Source organism: Struthio camelus, chromosome 1 (assembly GCF_040807025.1).
Source record: "Struthio camelus isolate bStrCam1 chromosome 1, bStrCam1.hap1, whole genome shotgun sequence".
NCBI lineage: Eukaryota > Metazoa > Chordata > Aves > Struthioniformes > Struthionidae > Struthio > Struthio camelus.
The window spans coordinates 122,193,755-122,206,555 of record NC_090942.1 but is presented as its reverse complement, the minus strand read 5'-3'; the positions used below and the strand labels follow the sequence as shown (position 1 = coordinate 122,206,555).

At 36.3% G+C, this 12,801-nt stretch overlaps 1 protein-coding gene across 3 annotated transcripts in view; it reads left to right on the top strand.

Moving 5' to 3' along the window:
- HLCS (holocarboxylase synthetase) overlaps positions 1-12,801 on the top strand; it is a 138,509-nt gene that overhangs the window by 48,665 nt on the left and 77,043 nt on the right. For all 3 annotated transcript variants that reach the window (XM_068913666.1, XM_068913676.1, XM_068913686.1), the window contains exon 6: positions 441-712. In XM_068913666.1, coding sequence (XP_068769767.1) covers positions 441-712 — 272 coding nt within the window. The remainder of the gene's footprint in view (positions 1-440; positions 713-12,801) is intronic.

Below are 12,801 nucleotides of genomic sequence, written 5' to 3'. Positions count from 1 at the left end.
ATTAATCCACTGAGAAATCAGTAGATGTTCCTTTCTTAGCTGTTGCTTTGTTCTTGAAGTCCAATCTTAGCAGTGGGTCGACAGGCTTGCAGTGAAGAAACTTAGCGTGCTGAAGAACCTGCATAATGCACAAGAATGTATGTACACCATGCTTCAGTATCTAGCTGAACCGTCGCAAACCCTGTTGTAGGAAAAGATTAAGCCTGACTAATCTGCAAAGGAGCTTGGTCTCAAGTCTAGGAAGTGACTACCAAGTGGTCAGGCTATACCAGACTAGAGCAGGCAGCAGAAGTTCATCTTGGAAGAAGAGATGGAATTAATTTTCCCGTATTGAAGGAGAAGAGATTGCTTGACTATAAATGTTTTCAGAAGAACGTTTGTATGTCTTCATGTATGCTGGTCCATATTTCTGTGTCTCATTTTATTTCCCTTGCCCACAGGAAATCCATCTTGCTTTTCTGAAGTGGCTTGAGGAAAGTGTAGATGCTGAAGGATTAATAGAATCCAGCAAGGTATCTCTTAAATTTGTTTCGTCTTGTGAATCAAAAATGGAGATAACTCCATCTCTCATGTCAGTCATCACTGAGATGGGAAGCTTCTCATCGGAACGTTTCAGCCTGGAGACATATCAACAAAACCTGCAGACAAAGAAGCTTGGAAAGATCCTTCTGTTCACTGAAGTTACTACAACAACAATGAATCTTCTAGACGGGTAAGGTACTGATGTAGACCATCTCGAATAAACTTTCTGATCTGGATTTCAGAATTACAGTAACACACAGTGCTCAAAAAAGCTTTCTTCCTCTTTGGTTTATTTGTCACCCACAAGCCATCCAAACTCAAAAGGCAGATCCTCTTTTAGATAGGACATAAAAGAGAGAGCTGTTGGGAAGTATTCACAGAATGGTAATTGATAGTGTATAAATATTAAGCCATACGTTTATGTGATAACTTCTTACTTGATAATAGAGCTTAATCATTTTTCCTCTTATAAAACATGAACTTTAACGTAAGAATGTCTAAGGTATTAAACATGCGTACTTAGATTAATACGTTTTTCTAAAGGTGGTTGTTTGACAAAAGTGATACCAAATAGGTTGTGGCCTTAGTTTTAACATTGCAGTTTTCTCTCATTCTACTTAATATCCCTTTGCTGGTTATTTCACAAAAATCTTCATTTGTGTGTGGTTTTTTTTTTTTTAGACATTGATCTGTGTTATGTGAGGTGTTCTGTCATCATCACATAGATGACCGTTGTTAATAAGTTGTGAGATAACTTTGAGAAAGTAGTTCATCAAAGTTTAGAAAAGGATTAAGTTGGATGATGATTACAATGACTAAATCTTAGGTCGGAATTTATGTACAAAGACTATGCTGTTATGTTTCAGAACATGAAAGAGTGTGATGGAAAGAACTGTCTTTGGGAAGTTGTTCTTCAGGACAGGTTTTTCTGTATGCGTTTCTACTTGCTGCTGTAACTTCCTGACAGCCACTTTTTGACTATCAGTTAATTTATCTGCAAAAATCATAGAATTTTACTGTTTAAAATAACCTCTTTAAAAATTTTTTTTTCCCTTTTTTTTTTTTTTTTGGAACAAGATCCTCAGTTAAATCACCTTTAGATGTTACAATTGATTAGTTAACTAGCTATAAGAGCTTTATTTTTCAGCTAGAGAGCCTAAATTGCAAGGCCGATATAAATTACAGAATATATCTTCTTGCAAATAGTGGAGGTGATAGACACAAAATATGTGATGACTCTGCATTAGAACAGTGTTACAGTAAATGAATTTGTAATCTCACAGTTGAACGCTCCTCAGTTTCCTAAATGTTATCTGAAATCAGGCATTCATAGTTTTTCTAGATAGAATTAGCAATGATAATTTGTGCTAGAATATTGCAATTTAGAGACAGAATGAAATACCGTTTTTTTAAAACAGACTAACTTTGTGTTTGTGTGTCTGTGTATGTGCGCATGCGTGTGTGCATATTTGCAGACATACAAACGTGCACACACACAAAACGTTGCTATCCCATTTCTGTCACTCCCTTCCACCCAGAGTTATGTCCTAGTCCTGCAGCTGACTTTACAGGGACCTTTGGACACAGACAGACATGCCAGATCAATCAGAGCCCACAGAGAAAAGGGTTCTTTGTACCATTTGTAGTATTTGTTCCTTAATTTTTAGTATTCACAGCACGTTCAACCTGTTGAATTGAAATCAAACTTATTGTGTAGAAACTGAAGTGGTTTTTCGGTTTAATCTGTTGAGACCTTTCTCTTCCTTTAGTTTTTGGTGGTATTCTCAGTAGCAGCAGCAACACATCTCAGTAGGATGAAGTACGTTGTTTATTCGGGGTTTTGTGGTTTCATTTAGATATCACAAGCTGAACAGAATCAGGTCTGCCAATTTATATCTGATTTTATTCTCAAGAAAGATGAGGGAGCAAAAAGAATGGGTCTTGATTTGTCAATGAATGTGGAACTTTTTTTCTCTCTAAGGTGATGTTCCAGCAGAGCATTCAGCGCACAAGTTACTTTCTTACATAAGTAGTCCAAATATAATGTGTTTGCAGATCTGGGTCTTCAAGATTTTCCCTATCATGATGCAACTTGAGTAGTCAGGTTTTAGATAAGATGTGAAACAAAAGTTCTGTCTTTAAGTAGCTTTTTACTGGGAAGGTGGTACTAGTCAGATTGTAATTTGAGCAATTAAATTTAGCTTACTGAAAGCCTTTTGTTTTAATTAATCAAGATATTTGTTGTAAAAATTATTATTATGGTTGATGTAAATGTATCGTTGTGGTGATATATATGCACGTCCATATATGCATGTGATTTGCAACTCAGCAAAGTGCCTGGAGGCTTTGTGGAAGATAACAATTCATATATCACTAGAAATTGATGCATATACATGTTAGATCACTTTTACTGAAGAAAAAAATTGTCCTATTTTCAATGTACTTGTAACAGTTTAGCCAGGGTTCCAGGTGAACTGTTACGAATTCCTCAGGATATGCAGTATATCACTTTCTTCTAATTTCCAGTTCCAAATGAAACATAGGCAAACAAATCTCAAAAAAAAAAAAAAAGATTTCCTTACTTGCACAAAAAGAAGCACCTACTGATGATCTGAAGTTTCAAGAAAAAAAAATTGATATGTCATATATATACAATCATATATTGCAATAAGCAAATGTTACATGATAGAATCTCTTAGATTCACCAAAGTTTGTGATGACTGTGAATCCGATAAAGACACCTGAAGGACTCAATCCGTGTGATTTTATAGCTAGTATATTGTTTGTAAATAGAGCAGTTGACTTGGTGTGATTTTAGATTTTCCTATGCCTTTCACGCAAGCTCAGTGTCAAACCTTTGTGTCTCTTCCTTCTCCCTGCACCAACCCTTCCTACCCCCCAAAAATGAAGACGTAGAAGGAGAAAGTGGGCTGGAACTAATTTAATGGCTGAGTGACCTCACAGTAGAGAAACAGCCGGAGCCTAATAGGGGTCTTTGTCTACATTTCCACCCCGGCTGGTAATGTGCCAGTCAAAAGTCAAGCGAGAGAAACAGGTGGAAACTATTAGACCTGTCATAAAGTTTGAAAAATTGATTCTGGAGCCTAAGTGAATAGATTGAACTTGACAGTGTTGTCCTAAAGATTCGAAGGGAAAATTCTCTAGTTTAATTTGGACTCCCTTGATTGTTCATTAGCTCGCCAGATGGCTTGCGTTGGCATTTTGCATATTCACGTACACACTCTATTATCATTGGCATACCTTTACATGTCCTCAGGTAACAAGCAAAGTGTGAATTCACCTGTAAGTGTCTAAAATCAAAGGGCATTAGTCTAATTGTAAAATAAAGATTTGCTTAAATACTGTATCATAGTGATTATCACTTTTGTGATTTCACATTAAAAGCTTTACTTGAATCGTTTGGGACTATTTTTAAAAGCATTTCAGCTTCATTTCTTAAATTAAAATTTAAAACCGTAACAAAGATTAGAAACCTCCTCTTATTTTTTCCTTAAAGGGAATTTTTTCTGCACATCGCATGTCAGAAGCCTTGTCTGTCCATTTCATCAAAGATATTTTACCTCAATGTCACCTGAACAGGTTAGCCTTTCCCAAAGCAGTTCCACTTGTACTATCTCCCCTCTCCTGGCATGCTATTATTTAAGATGAAACCGTTATTTTTAAGGATGCTGCAAGTGCAGTGGTACAAGTATAGCGTTGTAGAGACATACTTAATAGGCTCAGGGGTCTTGAGACTGATAAAGAAGTATTTCTAGCACACATTTAATTGGGTGCAGTGGTTTCAAAAGCATTTAATTTAAAAGTATATTAATCAGTTATGCATTTCAATTCTTTACTGGCACCAGTATTCTGTTTTAATGTTTTATTTGGCAGAAGTTTTGATTTATGCATGAGTAAGGCAGCATGAGATTGTATTGAATTTGAATGCCATTGTGGATAGCTTTTTCCCAATATTTAGGAAGAAGTACTTAGGAAGAAGTACAAAGATACCTGATATGGTGCCATAGTTGGGAAGAGTTTGGCACAAGCATGGTGGATGGTAGTGGAAGTGAAATATGGGAGAAAATTGCGTTCATAATTGCTGAATAGGGTATTTAAATAAAATGGCAGTTTAGAATAAACAATTTCCAAACAGATAAAGGCTTTGAAAAAGAAATGCACCCTTTGCATAGTTGGTGCCCTTGTAGTTTTTTTAATGTGCTTTTCCTGATGCATATTGCTTGAAAATCTTGTACTGCAATTCTACTTTGGAAAATTGAGCATTAGGACTAAGATTTTATTGTAAAACTCTTTCAGTTGTATCCAAATAGGCATGCTGTTAACGCAGGTATGAGTTAGTAAAATACAGGGGTAGCTTATAGTTGAAAGGCAGCTCAGAAGCACAAACAAGATTGACAGACTTTATATTTTATACTTAGTGGATTTTTTTTTTACACTATTGTGATATTTTAATCCAAGTAAACCCAGTGGCCTCCTTTTTAGTCATCCCATGCACCTCAGCAGTCTGCCTAAGCAGTCTCTCTTTTAAACTATATACTTTTTTAAACAAATTCAAATCAGGTAAGGGGGAGAGCGGAAGTAACTCGAAGGTAGAAATTTGGAATTAACATAGCACAGGCAAAACGTGTCCTGTAGTCCCAGCGCTTCTCTTGCACTCCATCGTCAGGTGTGTCGACTTAAGGCGTAACCTCCCAGAGACATGCATCGTTCCACTATGACCGTAACTGCAAGCAAAAATTGTTCTTCTTAACTGTTTGCACAACTTGATAATTTTCTTCAAAGATCTGAAAATTGTTTGCGACTCTTAAGGTTATTTTAGTTAGCTCTGTCATAATCTAGGCTCAGCTGGGTGGAGGAAGCGGTTTTCCTGTGCGGTCAAAAGCAACTGCAAGTAGTGTTAGTGACCTTGCGTTTTCCTCTTTTGAAGATGTATGGACTGTTGGATTATAGAGGCTTCAAGGAATAGTCTTGGTCTTTTGGTATGATGTACGTGTCAGAGTACATTAATTGTCTTGTATAAATAAATGTTTTGTAACCAAGGTGAGCAATTCAGAAAACATATACACTTACTTAAGGACAAAAATATCCGTCTTACTCCAGGTTGGCTTTTAAATTTAACTACAACAAATGTCCCTTAATTATAAATCTGTAAAGTTATTTTAACGTAGGCATAGTCAATCTGTGACGTCTGTTTCAGAATTCTAGTCGGTGCTAAAGTATTTCTGTGGTGTTTCGTTCATGGCCTTAGAGGTGTGTTTTTTCAGTGGTGGTGTGATTATGAAGAATGACATGTTCTGCTGCTTTATGGTTTCAAGACAAAGTCATTCATAACTTTCGTAAAAATAATTCTTCTTTTCCTTCCCCCCCCCCCCCCCCCCCAATATATGTGAAAGAGCAGGAAAATACTGGTGGGCAGGAAGGATGCCTTTCTCTTTGCTGTTGGATATTTAAAAAATGTGTGCTGATAAATTTGTCAGTTACATTTAAATATTATATGCGTAGATATCTTTTCTACAGATGCATAACCAAAAGCTGTTTTATCGTTTTGGATAAGCTGTCCGTCCTTGTGTGGGAAGCTCTCGTGACAGTGCCTGTTGCTTTTAAAGCGATAAAGCTAGGCTTCTTATTCTTGTTTGTTTATTTAAGCTATACCATGGGGTAGAAATGCTCTGCTTAATGAATGTCTAACCTAGAAACTAAAATTAGATACTAGTGGCAGTATACTTGCTCAATAAGGACTTTAAAGCTTTTAACCTACATCACTCCCATTTAACTTATCATTGATATAGTTCCTTCTTCTTCGCTCTTTGTATCATTTTGTTTTGGGTTGCTAATTTTTAAACTTCCATTTTTGTTATTTATAGGAATGAAGTTGCAAAAAGGCTTTTTCTTGGCCCAAAAAAAAAAAAAAAGTTAGTGGTGTCGGAATAGCTGCTTCCACATTCATGTTCCTCAAGGATTTTCTATATTCAGTAGATGTTTTGTGCCTTCCTGTGGTGATAAAGACTATCTCAAATAACAGAATACGTTTGTTTCTCTTAAATCAAATTGCTTTCAACAGTAACATTTGCTAATTTGGCTTTAAACGTGTAGTATTTCATCCTGTACTCTTCCACTCACTTATTGGTGCTCTTTTGCATCATCTAGCATTAGAGAAAGCTGTCCTTCATCCTGATAACAAAAGATCATGCAAGAATTTTTGTAATACAGCCAAGAGCCTGTTCCCTTCCTTGCCTGTAGAAAGTGAGGAATTCGGAAGTTTTTGGCACTGATTTGGTTCTGTGCCATTCCCAGACTCTTCTCTGCAATACCATTTTTCATTACATGCTTGCTGAAAGATTTTTGTAGTAGGATTTGTCATCTCCCTTGCGTCAATTTTCCTTGCCTTTCTTTCCACCTGTTGTGAACGGTTCTTGAGGGTGCTTAACAATTAGGTCCCTATTTTTCTGTCACGCACCTTGTGCATCTGATTTTTCATGGAACTGAAAGCAAAATATGTTCCTCTCTGTTTTTTTTGTTATGTAAAATTAGTAGATTTTCTTCCTGTTAATAAAGTGGGCCCCTTACTTGCATGATTTCTGTCAGCATAGGGGGAGGTTTGATGTTCCCAAAGGGGATTGGGTCATAAAAAAAAAAAAAAAAAAAAAAGATACCCGTTTTGCAGAGCAATTAACCCACACTGAACTCTTGTAGTATATTATATTACTCTGCTGCTGGAAGTTCCTGAACAATTCATATTGTTGTATGAATAGACATGTATTCTTGCAAAACTCATCGTTTGTTAAGTATGAGAGGTAACAGTGTAAGACTGCCCAGTTAAAAACAAAAGCTAGAGAATGGAAATAGAAAGGTTTCAATAACAGATTTTACTATTCTGTTTTACATAGTGCTTTTTTCATGCACATATTTTAAAACAGACTTTTCATATTAAGATGCATAGTTAAAAATCATCATTCTTTTTGAAAAAACAGGATTATCTTGAAAAAATCATAATGTTATTTATTTGCTAACCTTGTGACTATCTGCTCTTTGTCTTTTTCTCCTCTTTAGTAAAAAGAAACGTTACGTAAGCTTAAACCACCCAGAAGTGCTTACGTATTAATGTTTGCACCTCTTTGAGAAGGAGTATTAGGTTGGAAAGTTAAGGGGTTTGCTAGGAAGACGTAAAATGAAAAGGTTAACAGTAAAGAGTTTCTTTGTGAGAGGAGAAAGCAGAGAGACTTTTCTGTTTTTTTCAGTCATCATTTTGCAGCATGTTGTCAAGAGTAACAGTGTCAGTTCTGTAGTGTGGTTGTGAATACGTGTCCGGCAGGGCTGTGGTCGTGCTCATCGGCTAGCTTTCTGTGCGGAGGGAAACCTGCCGTCTTTATGCCACAGGTCCGAGCTCAGATCAGAATAGAGCCTCTGATGAAGTTTTGTCAGCTTAGGGCGTGATACGTTGCTCGAAAAGGGGGCTAAAGCACAGCAAAACCAGGTATGTTGGTGATGTGGTCAGATGAAACAGCACTGCTGCCTCCCTAATTAAGCTCATAAAGTATCTCAGGGCTCAGAAGAGTCGTACATCTGCATTTTTGCCCCATGCCTTTTCGTTGTAATCAGTGTAATCATTAGAGCAGTAAAAGAACAAACTGAAGATGATGATTTTAAATAAAATGCTACAATATAATAGCAATCCAGATGTACTGTGAAGAGGATGTCTGAGTGACATGATAGTGTGTTATACTGATGAGGTGCCCGCATTGCGTGTAGCTGAGGAAGCTCCACTTCTGGAACTAGTAGTGAATCTCTGGCTGGACTGTGCCTGTGTTTCTTACACTGTTGGTCTGGCGAGAGGACGTGCTGGAAATATTCAGCACGTGTGAGTTCCAAAGAGACTTCCAGCTTTTTCAGAAAAATTAGAATCTGGGACTGTTTGGGGAAGGAGTGGAGTCCAGGAGGTTTTGCTTTGGCAACTCCTCTGGCCGTTTCCCTTTCTTCAAGAGATGCAAAGGGCTGATTTCAGCCCTGGGAGTAGAATTATGTCTACAGAGTAGTTTTTGTCTTACTGTTTTAGGAATCCCTTTTGTCATTTATTATTTCAGGCTACAGTAGAGATCTGAACAAAAATTAAGTGCAGGCACAGGAACTCTGGCTTATTCTTTGGAGATGCCTTTTTCTCACTCTGACTGTACAGGGAGTGTGGGGTAATCAGACTTCTGCCTTAGCAACTTGAGGTTAGATCTTGGCTTTCCATCTCTTTGCACTTGTCAGGGAAAAAAAAGAGAAAAAGGCATTGGAATTGCCACAGTGTAACACAGGTAGGAATTAAGAAACGGCACCTGCTCCATGCTGTTATGAATAAACATACTGATTTTTGTCTCTTCTTATGCTCCCAGTCAAGAGATTGAGATTTGGTTTATTTCAGAATAATTCACTGCTTGTTTCCAGGGCCTAAACCTTTCAAAGCTTATGTAATTTCTACCTTAAGCAGTAAAAATGAGAAAATCCCACAGAATCTGAATTCTTTACCTAAATCCCACTGGCCTAATTTATTTTCACTTTTACTCCTAGTTAAAATATTGTAAGAATCTGTTTGTATTCAAACGAAGGCTTGCATTTATCACACCTCATATCATTTAGCCTAAAATGTCATGGTCTGTAGAATGGTGTGTAAAAAGTGAGGTTCCCCCACTGCAGTTTTGTGATGCCCAGGTTTGCTATAAAATCCTGTACCTCATGTTTCTTTCAAAAGAATTTACTAGCATTGTTCTTGTTGCTTAACTGTTAAATGTGGATGGACTTCCAAATGTTTTTTGTGAACTTGAACTGATTCTATTTTTACCGATTATATTATCTTAAATAAAAAAAGCACACAAAACTTGTGTGCTACATTAAACAGTTGTGGAATACAACTATAAACCATCCCATAGATGTTCTTCTTTTTAACTATGATCAAATGGATCATCACTCTCTCCATTCACAGATGAATAATAAGAAGGAGAATACTGAAGAGAAAGTAAGAAGAATAAAAAATGTATGGAGATGGAGAATGACATGTAGGAAAGAAGAAATAAAAATACAGCATTCAAGGAAAATGCATCTGATCTGTATTTACTCAATGCCTTTAGTAAATATGTTAAGTTTAGGGTAAATGAAGTGTTTGGCATGTAAGAAGATTGCAGTATTAATTGGGGAAAAATCTGCATGTTGTCAGAATGCTTAAAGCAGTTACTGATCAGAAGCCTCCTACTCCCTTGTTCAAATGGCAAGTTATCTATGGAAGGATACTTTATGTAGTGTTTGGTTTTGATTTCTTCTGAAGTCATAGAGGCTGGTAATAACTCCACTTAACCATATGCTGCTTTGATTTCTCATTGTTTTTGCTTGAAAATTGATGAGTATGAGAAAAGGGGAGATCCCCTTTTTAGCAGGTGTTCAGGCTATAAAATAATTTTGCTTGCAGTCATACAGAGTCTGCATGTTAGGACGTACTGCTTTGCTTGTTTGTTTTTAGTCACTCTTTTAAACTTCTCTTCCATCATAAAAATTGTTGAATACCTAATTAGAATCTCAAGACTGCTTATATTTCATGCTTTAAAAAATGTGGCTTACAACATATTACAGTGTACTTTTTGGATGTATGGTTCATGAAATTGGATGTTACGTGACAGTGGACAAGCTTCCGAATTCGTTCCGCCTGACTCGAATGCTTTCCATCCATTAAATTACTATATTTGTTCAAATCCTGGAATAGGAAGTTAAAATTTCAAAATAGGGTTTCTTTCACCCCTTTCTAAAGTCCAGAAAACTTCTAGGTAAACTTAGATGGTCTGTAGGCCAGCCAGTTAAAAAAAGTGAGATATTTTTATACTGCTGTGTCATCCTTAAGCTAAAATATTTCACCCATGTAATCAATTGCTTTGTTTAAGTGTAAGACTTGGTTTTCTCATCTCTCTAAAGGAGAAACCAATTTGTTCAGGCAAGCTAGTTGCTACCGAGCTGGATTTCTCCTAAGCACGTGTATTGTGCAAGATGATTGTTGTACTGAAACTGTAACTCATCTTGAACACTTGAAAAATAACATGCAGATAATGTTTTAGAGGCTAAAAATCGTATTTCACTCTTCAGTGGAGTAAACTCGGGCTTACTGCCTTTAGAACAAAATAGCTGTTTAATATACTGGTGTAACTGCAGGTGTGAGTGATACCAAACAGGCTTACAATATGTTTTAGAACTATTTAGTTCTGGCATTGGATATAACTATCTGATGAAGTACTGGTCTAGTACCAAAAACATTTTGTTTGATGGTTGAATATGGACCCTTATTCCAGCCCTAAGAGGAAGACTCTTACTGCTTTCTTAGTTTTCTTAACCTTTTTCCTCCAGTAAGCTCTGTTTGTGCTACCGGCTCCTGAAGCTATTTTGTCAAGAGTAGCGTTCGTGAAATAAAACAGAAGAATGCTTGTGTGATCTCAATAAGCCGTCTGTTAGGCTTCCTTGAAATAAGAAAATAGTCTAAAATATCGTCCCTAGATACATGAAAAAGAAAAAAATATTATTTTACAGCTTTACAGATTCAAGACTGGAAATTAAATAAAGCAGTTCTAACTCAATTCTTAGTTTATTTACAAAAGATAACTCATATACCTTATATGGAGTACGGTACCAGATGCGAGATGCAAAAGTGAATGCTGGTGGCCACCTGCTTTAATGCATATTTAAAATCTTGTGTGGTGGTTATGTCATATAGAATGCATGTGATAGAGAATAATTTTAAGTTAGTAGACCATATCAGGGTAGTAAGGATCAACGCCAGTGGAATGCTTAGAATTTCCCATCACAATTTACCCATCTGTTTCAGAAAAAGAGAAGTGAAATAATCATCTTTTTGCCAAGGGATTTGAAAAAGCAGTTGAGTGACTTGGATACTTCTTACAGAAATTTCTGACAGCATTTGTAAGTGTTGGAAAGGTGTTGGAAAGCCAGTAGGACACTGTGACTCTAGCTTATTTGGCTTTCTTTTTGTTTTTATCTTAACATCAGTATTCTCCTCCCATTCAGTTGTTGCATTTATGTGGTTTTCTTTGCAGCTAAATACTGATTTCTTCTGAGGTATATTTTCTCCACCAGAATACTGACAACATACTGAGAAAGAAAAAAAAATGAGGAATATACCCTCACGCATCACAGCACCAGCATGCTCTAAGGCCTAAAGTAGAACAAAAGCCAAAATGCTTCTCGTTTTAAAGAAGTAACACAAATTTTAGATTCTTGCTGTAGCCAGTTAAAATGCCTGATGTTCAGAAACGTACAGCCTGGAAAACTAGCTTCAGACACAGAATGTCACCTGGCAGTGTGTCTAACTTGATGATGCTGATCTTGTCCCTAGGAATTGAATTTGGTTTGATTAACTTAGATTTCCACAAAGCCATGTGATGTAGCCACAGTGCTGGAAACTGATTGCAGAATATATTGTTGACAGTATTTCACTGCTTGCCCCTGTTGTTGAGGAAGCCCTTCTGGTGAGTACGAAGATAAGGAATTATTTTGCTTAACAGCCAAACGTGGCCTTCATACTCTGCAAAGTGGTATTATAAAATGGCCTTAGTTTGAACTGGTAATTTATTTCAGCAGTTATAACTTTAGATACAAAGCATATTAAAATCTTCTAGTGCATTGCAAATTCATATTAATCTTTCTGGGAGAAAAAAAGATGACTTCTGCATGTCTTGTGCCTATTCCATGGTTTTCACACACACATCTGCTATGTAATTTATTTGTGTATTTTTTAAATTTTTTTTAAATTTTTGGTTAAATTTCATGGTTGAGGTAGATAAGATATAACTTACTGTTACAACAAATTGCTTAATTAGTACCAGTAATTAAAACCTGAAATTGCAGAACTCCTTTTTTTTTTTTTTTTAAGATAACTTCATATTAAAATACTTTGATAGTTCTGACTGATACGTGAGATACTGTTGGCCATATTCAGGAGAAAATTAAATAAGGAGAAATTGACCTATTATTTTGGTTAGTCATTGAGATCTGGACCTGGTAAACACTGGGGGGGAAAAAAACCTTTTTTTTTTTAATTTTTGTTGAATTTGGCTCTTTCTGTACTTTGTTATCTTAAAACGCTTCATTGGTCCCGCTTTTAATCATGCAGTTCTCAACGTGATTTGGGATGTGTAAGTTTTAATGGTTAAGTACTTTAAAAAAAATGAGTAATTTTCTTAAATCCTTCCTTGACTGTTTTCTGTAATGTCATCTGACCTGAAA